General features: G+C 48.4%; 2 protein-coding genes across 3 annotated transcripts in view; one reads left to right on the top strand and one right to left on the bottom strand.

The window, feature by feature from the left end:
* The window catches only part of SCGB1A1 (secretoglobin family 1A member 1), a 4,561-nt gene extending 2,579 nt beyond the window's left edge, over window positions 1-1,982 (top strand). Inside the window, exons 2-3 of the mRNA XM_025357557.1 lie at window positions 1,036-1,223; window positions 1,846-1,982. Coding sequence (XP_025213342.1) covers window positions 1,036-1,223; window positions 1,846-1,878 — 221 coding nt within the window. The 3' untranslated portion in view covers window positions 1,879-1,982. The remainder of the gene's footprint in view (window positions 1-1,035; window positions 1,224-1,845) is intronic.
* Window positions 1,983-12,990: 11,008 nt separating this feature from the next.
* The window catches only part of AHNAK (AHNAK nucleoprotein), a 114,435-nt gene continuing 109,743 nt past the window's right edge, over window positions 12,991-17,682 (bottom strand). For both annotated transcript variants that reach the window (XM_025355426.1, XM_025355427.1), the window contains one exon: window positions 12,991-13,338. In XM_025355426.1, the coding sequence (XP_025211211.1) occupies window positions 13,299-13,338 (40 nt within the window). In that variant the 3' untranslated portion in view covers window positions 12,991-13,298. The remainder of the gene's footprint in view (window positions 13,339-17,682) is intronic.

Genomic DNA, 17,682 nt, shown 5'->3' with positions numbered 1-17,682 from the left:
GGGACCCCGTAAAAAAAAAAAAAAAAAAAAAAAAAAGACTCACTGGGAAGATGGAGGCAAGCAGGGGGTAGAAAATGGTGACTTTCCCCCATGTTCCTGGTTGTAAGGACCTGAGAAGAAAACACAGTCTTGAAGCTCTGTGTTGAAGGGAATGCAGCGGTACAAGTGGCTGCTCTGTCCGTGAGCTGAGTGTGCCACACTTCCCGGCCAGGTTGGGAGACCCATGTTTGGCTGGTACAATCACAATGGCTTCTTCCTTTTTTTTTTTTTTTCTTTTGAGACAGAGTCTCACTCTGTTGCCCAGACTGGAGTGCAGTGACGAGATCTCGGCTCACTGCAACTTCTGCCTCTGGGGTTCAAGCCATTCTCTTGCCTCAGCCTCCCGAGTAGCTAGGATTATAGGCACCCAGCACCATACCCAGCTAATATTTTGTATTTTTGGTAGAGACGGGGTTTCACCATGTTGGCCAGGCTGGTCTGGAACTCCTGACCTCGTGATCCGCCCGCCTCGGCCTCCCAAAGTGCTAGGCTTACAGGTGTGAGCCACCGCACCTGGCTTATAATCGCTTCTTCCTGCCAGAGCCTGAATTTGTCACATGCCCGCAGTGAAGCATGGCTCAGGGTATCCCTAGCCACTGAGGAGAGGCAAGTTTCCGGCGGGTAACAAAACCCTCAGTGGCCTCTTCCCAGCCTCCACACAGCATTAACAAATCAGGCCAGCAGCTTCTGTTATCAATACTCTGCCTTGATCTCTAACAGAAAGAAAAGTGGCACCTTGCTCACCTCAACCCAAGAAATCCAAGGAAGACTCGGGCAATCCACAAAAAGCTGGCCGTAATCCAGAAAGTATTCGCACAGCACCCAATAGGCAACCTCTTAGAGCACCAGCAGATCTCACACTCTAGCCCATCGATGACAAGGGTGCTATCTCCCACTGATGGGCCTGGCTGTTTGCATCTGGGCAGACCCAGCCAGAGAGCTAGCCAGCTTGGAAAGGGGCCTGGAGACATATGCCTTCTCTTCTCTGTGTTGCAGCTTCCGCAGAGGTCTGCCCGACCTTTCTGCGTGTCATTGAATCCCTGTTCCTGGACACACCCTCCAGTTTTGAGGCTGCCATGGGATTTTTCAGCCCCGATCAAGACATGAGTGAGGCAGGGGCTCAGCTGAAGAAGCTGGTGGACACCCTCCCCGCAAAGGCCAGAGACAGCATCATTAAGCTCATGGTAACCAGCGCCCTTCACTTCACACTGGTTAGAAGTGGCTTCTCCAAATGGGGCTGCAGGGTTGCCCCAGTTTTCAGACCTGTCTCTAATCCAGAGAGGAGAGTCACAGTGCCACTGTCCCCAGGCAGGCAGCACAGTGATCTTTTTTGAAACAGAGTCTTGCTCTGTCGCCCAGGCTAAGTTGCAATGGCACGATTTTGGCTCACTGCAACCTCCGCCTCCCAGGTTCAAGCGATTCTCCGGCCTCAGCCTCCCAAGCAGCTGGGATTACAGGCACCCACCGTCATGCCCAGCTAATTTTTGTATTTTTGTAGCGACAGGGTTTCACCATGTTTGCCAGGCTGGTCTTGAACTCCTGACCTCAGGTGATCCACCCGCCTCAGCCTCCCAAAGTGCTGGGATTACAGGCGTGAGCCACCGCGCCCGGCCTCCTCTTACTATTTTTCAAGAGGCTTTTGAGAAACAATCCAAGCCCTTACTACCTCAGTTCCTCCTAGAGTTGACTGCACGTCTCGGTTGATGTTAAAGTTTCTATGGCTCATCATCTCTGCCTAACTATGCAATTCATTCACTGTTGTGTTGAGCTTTTCTGTTTGTTTCTTTCTTTGTTTATTTGTTTTAGGAAAAAATAGACAAAAGCTTACTGTGTAATTAGGATTTAGAAGCCGAAGATCCCCAACTGCTCCAGCCCCTGCCGCTGCCGTGCTTTGAGTCCACGCCCACCAGCCTTGCTCCCTTCAATAAACCACAAGCATCTCACTTTTGTGCCCCCTGTGTCTTTTTGGTCTCCTTGTTATGGTGGGGGTCTGCCCCTGTCTGGGTGAGGTGAGCCAGGACAAAAGGAAAGCAGACAAAACTCTGCTCTTGGATCCCAGCAGAAATCTCTGGGCTCTTCCAAAGCTCCTTTCCTCTAGGTTTCTGCCTCCAACAGAACTCAAGCCCCCTCCCCTTATATCAGACCATTTACTCAACATCACAGACTCCACCTGTCCAACAGAACCAGTGATCCCTGCCCCAGTCTGTTCCTATCTCAATGAGTTGTAGCTCCATTCTCCCCACTGGGCTGCAGCAGCCTGAGGAACATCCGTGATCCTTCCTTCTCTAGCCAACCCAGGCTACCTCTACAGGGCCTCTGGAATCCTTCACTCCAACTCCATAGGCAACACCCCCATACCTGCCTGTACAGCCCCCAGGGCCTCCTCTCTGGCTCCCAGGCAGACTCCAGGGCCCCCACAATCCCCTCTCCAGCAATCCAAAGGAATTCTTCTCAAGTGCAAAGTCCCTCCCCATCCTTCAAAGTTTTCCGGGGCTCTTATTGTAAAATTCTAAACCCTGACGATGGTGGCCCCTCACCAGTCTTTCCTGTACCCCTCCTTCCCATGGCTCCCTCATTCTGCTCAGTCCCCACACACACCCCCACCTTCCCTGCCCTCAGTTTTTAAAAAGAGCCAAGCCCCTTTCAAACCTTAAGGCCTTTGTACCAGCCACACAGCCCTGGCTGCTCAAAAAGTGTGGCTGATGGCCAGGCACTGTAGCTCATGCCTGTAATCCCAGGACTTTGAGAGGCCGAGGCGGGTGGATCACCTGAGGTCAGGAGTTCGAGACCAGCCTGGCCAACATGGTGAAACCCCGTCTCTACTAAATATACAAAAAATTAGCCAGACATGGTGGTGCGTGCCTGTAATCCCAGCTACTTGGGTGGCTGAGGCAGGAGAATCACTTGACCTGGGAGGCAGAAGTTGCAGTGAGCCAAGATCGTGACACTGCACTCCAGCCTGGACAACAAGAGTGAAACTCCATCTCAAAAAAAAAAAAAAAAAAAAGTGTGGCTGATTGGTTTTTAAAATTGCTCTATAGCAAAATGTGCAAAGAATAGAACTCATCCTAAAGATGCATCCCTGTGGATATGAAGATCCCCGAATCCCCGGCCAGTTTCATGGCAGCCAGCCCCCTGCTGGGCCACATTACCCACAGCACCTAAACAGAGTGGAGGATTGGCTAGGCGTGGTGGCTCATGCCTGTAATCCCAGCACTTTGGGAGGCAGAGGTGGGAGGATGGCTTGAGCTCAGGAGTTCAAGACCAGCCTGGCAACAGAGTGAGACTCCGTCTCTACAAAAATAAAAATAAATTAGCGGAGTCTGGCAACGCATGCCTGTAGACCTGGCTACTCTGGAGGCTGAGGCAGGAGGATCTCTTGAGCAGTTCCTGGCTGCAGTGAGCTATGATCGTGCCACTGCACTCCAGCCTGGGTGACAAGGGTGAGACCCTGTCTCAAAAGGAAAGAAAGAAAAAGGTGGAGGACTGCAGAGGGGCTGAGGAATCGGAGGGGCGTCGGCAGAGGGCACGGAAGGAGGCGGCTGGTTAGAGATAGAGCTCGCCAGTCCCGGCCCCTCCATGGAGCAACGTAGTCCGGCAGGCCTGGCGCACCGCCACCACAAGGGGGCAGCGTCCTCCACAGGGTCCCTGTGTGGACGTGCTGTGGGGGCTGAGGCACCCAGAGGTCCGGCTCTGGGGATCTGGTGTCATCCGTATAATTTTTAAAATCTCGGCCAGGCGCGGTGGCTCACTCCTGTAATCCCAGCACTTTGGGAGGCTGAGGTGGGTGGATCACCTGAGGTCAGGAGTTCGAGACCAGCCTGGCCAACATGGTGAAACCCCATCTCTACTAAAAATACAAAATTAGCCCTGGGCGTGGTAGCGCACGCCTGTAGTCCCAGCTACTTGGGAAGCTGAGGCAGGAGAATCGCTTGAACCTGGGAGGTGGAGGTTGCAGTGAGCCGAGATCGAGGTCGCGCCACTGCACTCCAGCCTGGGAGGTTGCAGTGAGCTGAGATCGCGCCACCGCACTCCAAAAATAATAATAATAATAATAAATATATATATAATAAAAATCTCGTATTTCGAAAGTTTTAAAATCCAGATTCTGAGGGAAAACAGGGGCAGTCACACAAATCATGTTGCCACCCAGTTGCACCCTGCCAGGGAGTGGTGTGTCAGCCCTTTTGGGATTAGCAATAATTCCATTCCCAGACAATTTCAAGGGTGAGGCCCGCGGAATCTAGAACCTGAGACAGCCCTAAAGGAGGAGAAGACCGCGGGGAGCTGGCAGGGCCGGCCTTTGACCTCCGCCTGCCCAGTTTTTAAAGTCCGCAGGCAAAAACCACAACCCAATAACCCATATTGATTGCTTAGGTGCTGGCAGGCGCTTTCGCAATCTCTCAATTACTCCTCACAACCCAGATTCCAGAGCCCGTGCCCCAATTTTTGGCCAAAAATCCAAATGATGGTAACGAGCAAAGTCCACACGCCCCCAAACACACACTCACGCACACAAACTAGAAAGCCATCACGCCCTTCATTGTCAGCCACGGAGGAGGGGCTCTGATTGTAAAACTTCCAGAGCAGGTCGGGGGACTGGCAACTCCAAAAGAGATTCCTTGCTTCGGGTGGGGCCTTGATGGGGGCTGCCCGGCTCCCTCTCCTCCCCCACTCCCTCCCTGCTGAGGCATCACATTCTCCTTCACCAGGTCATCCTAACCTAAAGCACATACCTTTGCGTTGGTGGGCCATCCGCCTGGGTGAGTATTGTTCCATGGGATAAGCATCCAGAGCCATAAAAGGCTCAGAATTTTAATTGCCTATTCACAGACAAGAGAAACATTTACCCAGGGCCAATGCAAGGCAGGTATCTGAGGATAAGAAGCACAATTACAGTGCAGAGAGGCTTGAGGCTGGGGACCACACTTCAGGAATCACTGTGGGTGATTCACAAGAATGTGAGCTATGCCAATCCACAGAAATGGGCGTTAAATTTTAAAACAGCAGAATGCAAAGATAAACTGATTGCAACCACAGGAAGAGCACGTATCTGTGTGATGCATGTTGACAGAAAGCAGGAAATTCGAGAAATGAAGGCACCGTTCACCGGATTCTTTTCTATCTGTGTTACTCACACCAGTTACTGTATGTAACTGTAGTTACTAACACCAGTTACTCGTGTATTATAGCATGGGTCTATAGACTATGGCCGGCAGGCAAAGCTCAGGCTATAGCCTAATTTTTTTTCTTTTCTTTCTTTTTTTTTTTTTTTTTGGAGACAGAATGTCACTCTGTGGCCCAGGGTGGAGTGTAGTGGCACAATCTCAGCTCACTGCAACCTCCACCTCCCGGGTTCAAGCGATTCTCCTGCCTCAGCCTGCCAAGTAGCTGGGATTACAGGCACATGCCACCACACCTGGCTAATTTTGTATTTTTAGTAGAGACAGTTTTCACCATGTTGGTCAGGCTGGTCTTGAACTCCCGACCTCAGGTGATCCACCCACCTCAGCCTCCCAAAGTGTTGGGATTACAGGCATGAGCCACCGTGCCTGGCCATTTTTTTTTTTTTTGTATTCTTAGTAGAGACGGGGTCTCACCATATTGGTCAGGCTGGTCTCAAACTCCTGACCTCAGGTGATCCAACCGCTTCAGCGTCCCAAAGTGCTGAGATTACAGGCGTGAGCCACCACGCCCAGCCTGTGGCCAGTTTTTAAACAAACCTTAAGCTAAGAATGATTTTTACATTTGAAGGAGGAGGAGGAGGAGAGAAAGAAAAAGTATGCCCCCCCCCCCGTTTTGTATAAATACATAATTATACAATCAGCCATTTTCACTATGAATATGCTAAGCTCCAAAACACAGGGAGGCCAATGTATGACTATAAGCATTCCTGCCTTTGGGAGGCATTAGGCACAAGCTGTGTGAAGAAAAAACTGAAAACATAACTCATCAAGGCTGGGCACAATGGGTCATGCCTGTAATCCTGCAATCCCAGCAATTTTTTTTTTTTTTTAAACGGAGTTTCTCTCCTTGTTGCCCAGGCTGCAGTGCAGCAGTGCAATCTCAGCTCAGTGCAACCTCTGTCTCCTGGGTTCAAGCAATTCTTCTGTCTCAGCCTCCCAAGTAACTGGGATTACGGGTGTCTGCCACCACGCCCAGTTAATTTTTGTATTTCAGGGTTTCACCATGTTGGCCAGGCTGGTCTCAAACTCCTGACCTCAGGTGATCCATCCTCCTCGGCCTCCCAAAGTGCTGGTAATCCCAGCATTTTGGTAGTCTAAGGCTGGCAGATAGCCTGAGTCCAGGAGTCAAGACCAGTCTGGACAATATAGTGATACCTCCGCCTCTACAAAAAAACAAAACCTACAAAAATTATCTGGGTGTGGTGGCGCATGCCTGTAATCCCAGCTACTCAGGAGGTTGAGGTGGGAGGATCACTTGAGCCCAGGAGACAGAGGTTGCAGTGAGCTGAGATCTCAGCACTGCACTCCAGCCTGGGGTGACTGAGCAAGACCTTGTCTCAAAAAAACAAAAAACAAAAACAAAAGCAAAAAACAAACAAAACTCATCAAAGCAAAAAAAAAAAAAAAAAAGATTAAAAATAACAAATGTATTTTTAGCATGATAGTAATTTTAGCATTCATACCTTTGAGGAACCCATGGGAGGAAAACACCACATTTCTTGATCATGTTGTCAAGAAAACTGAATCTGAGTGAAAAACTTTTTTGAAAGTATCTGTTACCCCTGAAACCTGCAACCAAAGGAAACATACTCTGGAGGAAACCTAAAGCAGAATGGTAATTATCAAACACCGCCATCATGTTGCAAAATCCAGGGGCTTGTGTCAATGTGCCTGGACTAATTGATCAGTAGGAAAGCTGCTGTTGTACATGCGAGACAGTTGAGGTTAGCCTGACAGAAATATCTGCAAATGACTCACGAGGCAGGAAGAAGAAGCAAAACCAGCCTTCATCAGCCTTATCATGATGATATGGATAAAATTATGTCTAGTTTGCAGCTGATGAAAGGCCTGCTGTTTTCGAATGCCAAGGGATTTGTGGGCAGTAATCACCGTAGGGGTGACTGCCTCTCAAAATGGCTTCAGATAGACGATAAAGAGAAGCTTTATTGATGATGAGGCCACACAAACAATGCATTCAGAAACATGTAATTAGGGGATGTTCCTCCCAACCACTTTCAGAATACACCAACAGGCACATGGGGATAATGTGAGGATGAATCATCAGTAGTTAGTCACCCAACACATTTCCATGAGCGAACTAACATTATAAAGTTATAGTACATGCAAAAAAAAAACCCTGAAAATAGGCTGGGTGCGGTGGCTCACACCTGTAATCTCAGCACTTTGGGAGGCTGAGGCGGGCGGATCACCTGAGGTCGGGAGTTCGAGACCAGCCTGACCAACATGGAGAAACCCGGTCTCTACTAAAAACACAAAATTAGCCGCGCATGGAGGTGCATGCCTGTAATCCCAGCTACTTGGGAGGCTAAGGCAGGAGAATCACTTGAATCTGGGAGGCAGAATTTGCAGTGGGCCAAGATCGCACCATTGCACTCCAGCCTGGGCAACAAGAACAAAACTCTATCTCAAAAATAAAATAAAATAAAATAAAATCTGAAAATACGTTCAGCTAAGCTAGCATGGGAATTGTTGCCAGCTTGGGAATGGATAAACCGGGGGTTCGGAACTCAGGTTTGTTCCTCCATTAGGTAAATGGATTCCCAGTTTATCACAAGAGTCTAGTTAACTCCTAAAATACCCGCAGTTATATGCCCACAGCTGTAACTGCCCAGTGGGTTCACCGTGCTGGCTGCCTAGACAGAGGCAATTTATCAAGACAGGGGACTTGCAGTGGAAAAGGAGTAATTCACACAGAGCCGGGTGTGTGGGAGACTGGAGTTTTATTATTACTGAAATCAGTCTGCCTGAGCATTTGGGGATCTTTGTTTTCAAAGATAATTTGGCGGGTAGGGGCTTGGGAGGTGGGGAGTGCTGATTGGTCAGGTTGGAGATGGAATCATAGAGGGTGGAAGTGTGGTTTTCTTGCTGTCTTCTGTTCCTGGGTAAGATGGCAGAAATGGTTGAGCCAGATTACCAGTCTGGGTGGTGTCAGCTGATCCATCGAGTGCAGGGTCTGCAAAATATCTCAAACACTGATCTTAGATTTTACAATAGTGGCCGGGCGCGGTGGCTCACGCCTGTAATCCCAGCACTTTGGGAGGCCGAGGCGGGCGGATCACGAGGTCAGGAGATGGAGACCACCCTGGCGAACACGGTGAAACCCCGTCTCTACTGAAAATACAAAAAATTAGCCGGGCGTGGTGGCGGGCGCCTGTAGTCCCAGCTACTCGGGAGGCTGAGGCAGGAGAATGGCGGGAACCCGGGAGGCGGAGCTTGCAGTGAGCTGAGATCGCGTCACTGCACTCCAGCCTGGGTAGCAGAGCAATACTCTGCTCAAAAAAAAAAAGATTTTACAATAGTGATGTTATCTGCAGGAGCAATCTGGGGAGGCTCAGACTCTCGGAGCCAGAGGTTGCATGACCCCTAAACTAAATTTCTAATCTTGTAGCTAATTTGTTAGTCCTGCAAAGGCAGACTGGTCCACAGGCAACAACGGGTTTTTTTGTTTTTTTGTTTTTTTAGGGAAATAGCTATTATCAATTTTGTTTCAGAGTCAAAACATGAACGGAATTCTTTCCCAAAGTTAGTTCAGGCCTATGCCCAGGAATGAACAAGGACAGCTTAAAGGTTAGAAGCAAGATGGAGTCGGTTAGGTCTGATCTCTTTCACTGTCCTAATTTCCTCAGTTGTAATTTTTGCAAAGGCGGTTTCACAGTCACCCTGTGTGTGTAACCACGAGGCAGATACTTACAGAGCTACCTTTAGAGTTCCCTCTTAGGGCTGGGTGCAGTGGCTCAAGCCCGTAATCCCAGCACTGTGAGAGGCTGAGGCAGGTAGATTACCTGAAGTCAGGAGTTCAAGACCAGCCTGGCCAACATGGCGAAACCGCACCTCCACTAGAAATACAAAAATTACCCGAGCGTGGTGGCACATGCCTGTAGTCCCAGCTACAGCTGAGGCAGGAGAATCGCTTGAACCCAGGAGGCAGAGATTGCAGTGGCAGAGGTTACAGAGGCGGAGGTTGCAGTGAGCCGAGGTTGCAGTGAACCAAGATCACACCACTGCACTCCAGCCTGGGTAACAGAATGAGATTCCATCTGAAAAATAAAAATAAAGAAGAATTCCCTCTTAGGCCCCTATCACAAAAGTGGGTACTAATCAGCCCTAGGACAGGATAGAGACTGGATCAGAGGCTCCTTGGGAGCTGTAGGAGGAGGAGCAGGCCTTGGGGCATCAGGAGAGGAGAAAGGATTGCTGGGCTAGGGGAATCTCCTGACCTCCTGACCTTAGGTGTCTGGTCAGTCTGAGTCCATCTCAACTTACATGGAATTGATCCCTTTATTTTTATTTATTTATTTATTTATTTATTTTTTGAGATAGGGTCTCACTCTGTCACCCAGGCTGGAGTGCGGGGTCGTGATCACTGCTCACTGCAACCTCCGCCTCCCAGGCTCAAGCAATCCTCCTCCCTCAGCCTCCTGACTAGCTGGGATGACAGGCGCACACCACCACGCCCAGCTAATTTTTGTATTTTTTCACAAATATGGGTTTCACCATGTTGGTCAGGCTGGTCTCGAACTCCTGGACTCAAATGATCCGCCCGCCTCAGCCTCCCAAAGTGTTGGGATTACAGGCGTGAGCCACCGCGCTCAGCCCTTATCCCCTTCTCTTGACCCTATTGCCAATTCCAGGCCTTCACCATCTGTGACCTGGATCATTGCAAACAGCCTCTACATTAGTTTCTATGGCTGCTCTAAGAACTTACCACAGACTTAATAACTTTAAAGCACACAAATTTGTGATGATCTCGTTCTGGAGGCCAGACGTCTGAAATGCATCTCACTGGGCTAAAAACCAAGGTGTTGGCAGGCTGCACTCTTTCTGGAGTCTCCAGGGGAGAATCTGTACCCTTGTTTTTTGCACTTTCTAAAGGCCACCCGCATTACTTGGCTCATGGCCCCTTCCCCATCTTCAAAGTCAGCAGGGCAGCCTCTGCAAGTCTCTCTCCGATGCTGATCTCCTCTTCTGCCTCCCACTTCCATTCATAAGGATCTCTGTGATTACACTGGGCCCATCAGATACTCCAAAACAACCTCCCCATCTCACAGTCAGCTGATGAGAAACTTTCATCCATGTACCACCCTAATTTTCTCTTGCCAGGTAACCTAACACATCCACAGGGTCTGGGGATTAGGATGTGGACATGCTTGGGGGGCCGTTAATCTGCCTCCTAAATAGTCTCTAAGATTTTAGTCTTGCTTCCTTCCCATGATTGCCAAAATCAAACAGGAAGTTCGTGCTTTTGCTTAAAATCCTTTCCTCTTCCTTGTCCCCTGTCGGATAAAGTCCAAACCCCTCACCAAGCCTCACCCATCATCAAAGCCTCCTGGAGATGGCCCTGCTTCCACTCTGGCCTCAAATCCTGCTGCTTCCCACCTACCCCTCGCTTTGAGGGTGGAGCAGTGGATGTTGCTCGGAAATAAAACTGCCCTCTCAGTAAGGCGCATTGATTCACGTCGAGGCACAGATGTTCACATTTGAAACAGGCAACAAATCCATGCCGTTCACACTTCCACACTTTTGCAGAAGCAGTTCCCACTGACCGAAATGCTTTCCCTTCCCAAAGTCCCTGGAAGAACCAAACTCCATCCTTCAAGACTCATGCAATACTTTAGTATAAGTGTAATACATACTTACACTAAAAATCGTTTCATTATCTAAAATGCACACTTAACTGGCATATTCTATTTCATTTGCTAAGTCTGGCCCCCTTCAGATTCTTTCAAGACTTAGTCTGTGGGCTCTTTCTCCCTGCTCTCCCTACCCAGCACTTTGTGCCCTGAGGTTCAGGGGCTCTCTCCGCTGCTGGGCTCCCACGCCCCTCATCTGGGGCAGCTATCTACGGTGGGATAAATCATGTATTTATCTTACTGTAGCATGTTTGCTTGTAACTGTTGCCTTCTCTAGAATGTGAGTCCTATGAAGGCATGATTCACATTTTAGTTATCTTGCTACTCATTGTAGAAAACTTAGAAAGTCCAAGAAAGCAAAAGGAAAATAAATCATTCGAACGTGCATCTGCGTCAAGCACTCGATCACAGCAGCAGGATTCTACTTTGGACCCTCTAGTGGAAAAATTGAAACGAAGGTGGAAGCCAAGACAGTAAATTAAGTACATTACAGGACTTGAGACCTTTTTTTTTTTTTGAGACGGAGTTTCGCTCTGTTGCCAGGCTGGAGTGCAGTGGCGCCATCCTGGCTCACTGCAATCTCCACCTCCCGGGTTCAAGCGATTCTCCTGCCTCAGCCTCCCGAGTAGCAAGGACTACAGGCGCCCGCCACCATGCCCGGCTAATTTTTGTATTTTTAGTAGAGATGGGGTTTCACCATATTGGCCAGGATGATCTCAATCTCTTGACCTCGTGATCCGCCCTCCTTGGCCTCCCAACCTTTTTATTCCATCTCTCTGCTTCCAGGAGGACCACATCAATAACCAAGTGGCCCCTGAGACATGACCCTGGACCCCCAAAAAGACCTCCCATTACTCTCTGGCTGACCCATTTGAGGAATTCATATGCTCTGTGGGCAGGAAGTTCTAACCAAAATGCCAAAAAACATTTGAAATTCATTGTATTCCGTTGCTCCTTGCTTTTCTGTTTCTAGATAAAGATGAGATTAGTTGGCCAGGCATGGTGGTTCACACCTGTAATCCCAGCACTTTAGGAGGCTGAGGCAGGTGGGTCTCCTGAGGTCAGGAGTTTCAGACCAGCCTGACCAACATGGAGAAACCCCATCTCTACTAAAAATATAAAAATTAGCTGGGCATGGTGGCGGGTGTCTATAATCCCAGCTACTTGGGAGGCTGAGGCAGGAGAATCGCTTGAACCCAGGAGACGGAGGTTGCAGGGAGCCAATATCACGCCATTGCACTCCAGCCCAGGCAACAAGAGCAAAACTGCATCTCAAAAAAAAAAAGATGAGATTAGTTTATGAAACTGGATTCCTCTTAAACCATTCTATCTGAATGGTATTCACTTCATGCTTGATAAATTTCAAGACCTGATTATTTTGCAATATCAGTGTTGACAAAAGTTAAATATTAACCAGATAATCGAAAATTATCCTTTAACATCTACCAGCATAGATTAAGAATTTCAGACCGACCTCCAGCAACAGGAAACTTTGACAAGGCGTGTGCCTGAAGAAATGTATCGATTGGCGTATTAAAAAAGTGCATTTATTGGCCAGGCATGGTGGCTCATCCCTGTCATCCCTGCACTTTGGGAGGCAAAGGCAGGTGGATCACTTGAGGTCAGGAGTTTGAGACCAGCCTGGCCAACGTGGTGAAACCCCATCTCTACTAAAAAAAGAAATACAAAAATTAGCCAGGCGTGGTGGCAGGCGCCTGTAATCCCAGCTACTGAGCCTGAGGCACGAGAATCGCTTGAACCCGGGAGGCAGAGGTTACAGTGAGCTGAGATCATGCCACTGCACTCCAGACTGGGTGACAGAGTGAGATACTGTCTCAAAAAAAAAAAAAAAAATTACATTTCTCCTTTTTTAGATACATAAAGAGGAAAGAGAAAGGGGAGGAGGAGCAAGGGATGTAAGAGGGGGAAAGAAAAGAGAGAAAGGAGAGAATGCGCGGGGGTTCTCGGTCATGTGGAGGCAGCAGTCATGCGCTGACTCTGAAAATTGAAAGAAAATAAGGACAGCAAGCTGCTGCCTGTGGCCAACTCTCCCAGGGATTCTCACAACGCCAGGGAAGGGAACAGAGAAAACCACAAAGGCTGACACAAGAATAGATGCTTGATAAATGTTTATTGGATAAATGAGTGAAGGATAATCACCTGAGCTCCATAGCCGCCAAAGCCCCGTCTAGTCCCAAACCTAAGCCCACACTCTGTCCCCTTGCAAGTAAAGAAATGCACCAAGCAGAGCTTCTGCAGCAGCCCTCGGTCCGGCCTGGCTGGAGCTATAATCATGCATACTCCGAAAAGCCGCCTCGTGGAAGGTATTCCTTTAACTGCAGGTGTTTGTTGCTCTTGGCACAGCAATATGTAATTTCCCATTTTTAGAACAATGCTCCAAAGAATGGTCACAAAAACAGCCTTAAGAGGGGGTGGTTTTCTTCCTGGCCATTTCTACAGCCCTGTAAAACAACAACAAAGAGATTTTTATTCAACACACGATTTGCATCTCTCTATAAAATCAGAAGACAGTTCGTTAACTTTGCACAAACTGAAAGAAGGCCCCCCCACTCCTTGCCAGGGCATTTAAACAAATGCTTGCCACTGGAAGGGATAGATTTGGAAAGGATCCTGCTGCTGGGACTCTTCTGGTCTTGCCACGCCTCCCTCTGTGTGGTTTCTGTGAGGCCAGGGTGGAAAGGAAGCGTGCATAAAGCCCGAGTCTGTCCTTTTGGTGTCCCCTATACAAGCCTGAGACCAGGAGAGGACAGTGTGTTCCCAGGAACATTCAAATAACAGAGGAAGGTAGGAACCATGAAAGCAGCTGCCACCTCCAGCCTCAGCCATTAAGAAATCCTTTTCGTTATCATCTCCAAACTGACTTTCTCTCTTCCCTTTCCTCTTCATGAACCCTTTCTGCTTCGTGAACCCAAGCAATTGGCTTTGAGCCTTCATAGGCCTTCACCTTCCCTCCCTGTCATCTCCTGGAGCCTACCTCCATCTTCTGTCCCAGCCCAGTGCCTCCTTCCTGAGTCACACCCAACTCATTCCCATCTGACTTTCATGAACACGCAGGTTGTCCTCTCATGGGCCTCCTGGCCTGGTCTCTCTCACCTCCCACGTGGGCCTACATGCCCCTGGCTCCATCTTACACCTCCCGCACTCAGCAAAGTGCAGCAACTCCTTTTCCAACAGAAACAAATCCAGCTTTCGGGCCGGGTGCAGTGGCTCACGCCTGTAATCCCAGCACTTTGGGAGGCCGAGGCAGGTGGACCACCTAAGGTCAGGAGTTCGAGACCAGGCTGACCAACATGGTGAAACCCCGCCTCTACTAAAAAAAAAAAAAAAATACAAAAATTAGCCAGGTGTGGTGGCGCACACCTGTAATCCCAGCTACTCAGGAAGCTAAGGCAGGAGAATCACTTGAATCCGGGAGGCAGAGGTTGCACAGTGATCCAAGATCCTGCCACTGTACTCCAGCCTGGGCAACATGGCAAGACTCTGTCTCAAAAAAAAAAAAAAAAAAAAAAATTCCAGCTTTCTTAATGCGACCTCATCTGGAACCAGGCCTCCTTTCCTACTTCGTCTTCCACTAGTCCCCACACAAGTTGCAAGCACCAACCAAAATCACCTGCTCACCCTTCCCGAACTTGACCTTGGCTCCTAGGAACTACCGCCTGCCCTCCCCCTAATTGAGAATGACCTTCCTGGTCTTCTCTCTGTGCCTAAATCCTACCCACTTTTGAAGACTCAGCCAAATAATACCTCCATCTGACCACGCTAGTTCAAAATGCCCCACTTTCCTTGCTGCAGCGCTGCAATTCTGCCCCATTTATTCACTATACGTTACACTTTGTGAAGAAGCCATTCGCATAACTTCTTTCTTCCAAATGTGTGTTGAATTATTTAGAGGGCAAAGGTGCTAAGCCTCTTTTTTTTTTTTTTTTTTTTTTTTTTTTGAGACGGATTCTCTTTCTGTTGCCCGGGCTGGAGTGCAGTGGCTGGATCTCAGCTCACTGCAAGCTCCACCTCCCGGGTTTATGCCATTATCCTGCCTCAGCCTCCCGAGTAGCTGGGACTACAGGCACCCGCCACCTCGCCCAGCTAATTCTTTGTATTTTTTTTAGTAGAGACGGGGTTTCACCGTGTTAGCCAGGATGGTCTCGATCTCCTGACCTCGTGATCCGCCCATCTCGGCCTCCCAAAGTGCTGGGATAAACAGGCTTGAGCCACCGTGCCCGGCCAGCTAAGCCTCTTTAAGAGGCTTGGAAGGAATCAGGCACCAGGAAAGTGAAAGCTTTATTTATTTATCTTTTTGGAGATGGGGTCTTACTATATTGCTCAGGCTGGTCTTGAACTCTGGACTCAAGCAATCCTCCTGCCTTGGCCTCCCAAAGTGCTGGGATTGCAGGCTGGCCGCACCCGGCCAGCTTTGACATTTCTACACATCTTTTATTGCACACTTGCTATGAACCTGTCGCTGAGCTGAGCACTTCTTACATACGACCGCATTTAACTCTCACAGTGAGACTAGAAGGGAAGTACCACTGTCACTTTTCACAGACCAGGAAACAAAGCCTTTGAGAAATTAAAAAACTACCCAAGGGCCTCACTGTTTAAAAGGAGCGGAGCTGGAGTTCAAGCCTGGCTCACAATATTAACTGCACTCAAGCCAGGGGATGGGCTAGCCCATCCCCTCTCATTCTCAGAGAATTAACAACACAGAACAGTTAGGATGGACAGGGTGGGGAGGAAGCTGCAGGCTCTTTTCCTGATTGGAACAAATTCATGGAAAGGGTTCATAAAGGGCCTGGGCTTCCCAATCCATGTTTTTGTTTTGAAGAAGGTGGGGGAACTTGGGGTTCACACAATGAAGTTCTCTTTAAAGAATGGTGTTTGCAACATCTGATGCTCCGGGGGAGTAGCAAGCAACACAGAGAGCTTTGATGCTGTACCAAGATTCACTCTCAACATCCCAAGCCAAGTGGCAGCAGTGCAGAATACGGTGTTCAAGACCTGACTCCCACACTGACCAGCTGTGATACTCAGACAAGCTATTGTCCCTCTCTAAGCCTCAGTTTCCTCCTCTCTAGCAAGAAAAGAATATCGTTTTGACAGGAGGTTTAGATGGATTAAGGCAAACAATCTCTATAAAGCAACCAGGCACATATTGGGTGCTCCATAAATTGTTATTACTTCTCTTGGACATGAGAATCTGCATTTCTCTTCATTTTTAAAAAACAGAAGTATAGGTTGGGCACGGTGGCTCACGCCTGTAATCCCAGCACTTTGAGAGGCCGAGGCGGGCAGATCACGAGGTCAGGAGTTCGAAATCATCCTGGCTAACACAGTGAAACCCCGTCTCTACCAAAACTACAAAAAAAATAGCCAGGCATGGTGGCGGGCGCCTGTAGTCCCAGCTACTTGGGGGGCTGAGGCAGGAGAATGGCGTGAACCCGGGAGGCAGAGCTTGCAGTGAGCCAAGATTGCGCCACTGCACTCCAGCCTGGGCGACTGAGCAAGACTTTATCTCAAAAAAAAAAAAAAAAATAGAAGTATAACATATATTCATCAGAGTACATAAAGTACACAATGGACAACTTGATAATCATTTTCATAAACAGGCATTTCTATAACCACCACCCCAGGCACATAAGGAATATTTCCAGCACCCCAAAAAGTTCCCTCATGCACTCTCCCAATCCATATCCCCACCAGACAGAACCACGATTTGACTCATCATAGATCAGCTTTGCCTCCTTTTGAACTGCATATTAATGGAATCAGAGCATATCATCTTTTCGTCATTGCATAGTACTCTTACATGAATAGACCACCAATTTATCTCTCCAATCTTCTGCTGATGGGAATTTGGGGTGTTTCAGGTTTGGAGAAACTCCTTTGAACATTCTTGTCAGCATAGGCATTCAAATCCCTTAGTTTTTTTTGTTTTGTTTTGAGAAGGAGTCTGGCTCTGTCTGCCAGGATGGAGTGCAATGGCACGATCTTGGCTCACTGCAACATCTGCCTCCCAGGTTCAAGTGATTCTCCTGCCTCAGCCTCCTGAGTACCTGGAATTACAGGCACTCATTACCACACCCAGCTAATTTTTTTGTATTTTTAGTAGAGACGGGATTTCACCATATTGGCCAGGCTGGTCTCGAACTCCTGACCTCAGGTTATCCACCCACCTTGGCCTCCCAAAGTGCTGGGAATACAGGCGTGAACCACCACGCCCAGCCAAATCCCTTACGTTTATATACCTAGGAGTAGAATTACTGGGTTGTAGAGCAGGCATATCTATAGCTTTAATATAATCTGCCAAACAATGTTGCCAGTGGCTGTACCTCTTCCACACTTCCCACAGCAATACACAATAGTTCTAGTTGTTCCATATCCTCAGCAACACTTGGTATTGTGAGTCTTTTCATTTTAGCTATTATGGTGGGTGTGTAGTAATATCTTTTTGTGGGAGTTTTGTGTGTGTATGTTGTTCTTTTTTTTTTTCTTTTGCACTCTGTCACCAAGGCCAGAGTGCAGTGGCATGATCATAGCTCCCTGCAGCCTCAAACTCCTAGGCTCAAATGATCCTCCCACCTCAACCTCCCAAGTAACTGAGACTACAGGCTTGTGCAACCAGGCTCAGCTAATCTCCCAGCAAATTTGCATTTTCTGGTGAATGACGATATTAAGCACCTTTTCACAGTGTATTTGGCCATCTGTGTATTTTGTTACTGCCTGGTCAAGTCTTTCTCTCTCTCTCTCTTTTTTTTTTTTTTTTTTTTTTTTTTTTTTTTTTTTTTTTT

The sequence above is a fragment of the Theropithecus gelada genome, chromosome 14 (assembly GCF_003255815.1).
Source record: "Theropithecus gelada isolate Dixy chromosome 14, Tgel_1.0, whole genome shotgun sequence".
NCBI lineage: Eukaryota > Metazoa > Chordata > Mammalia > Primates > Cercopithecidae > Theropithecus > Theropithecus gelada.
This window is presented reverse-complemented; position numbering and strand designations above follow the sequence as displayed.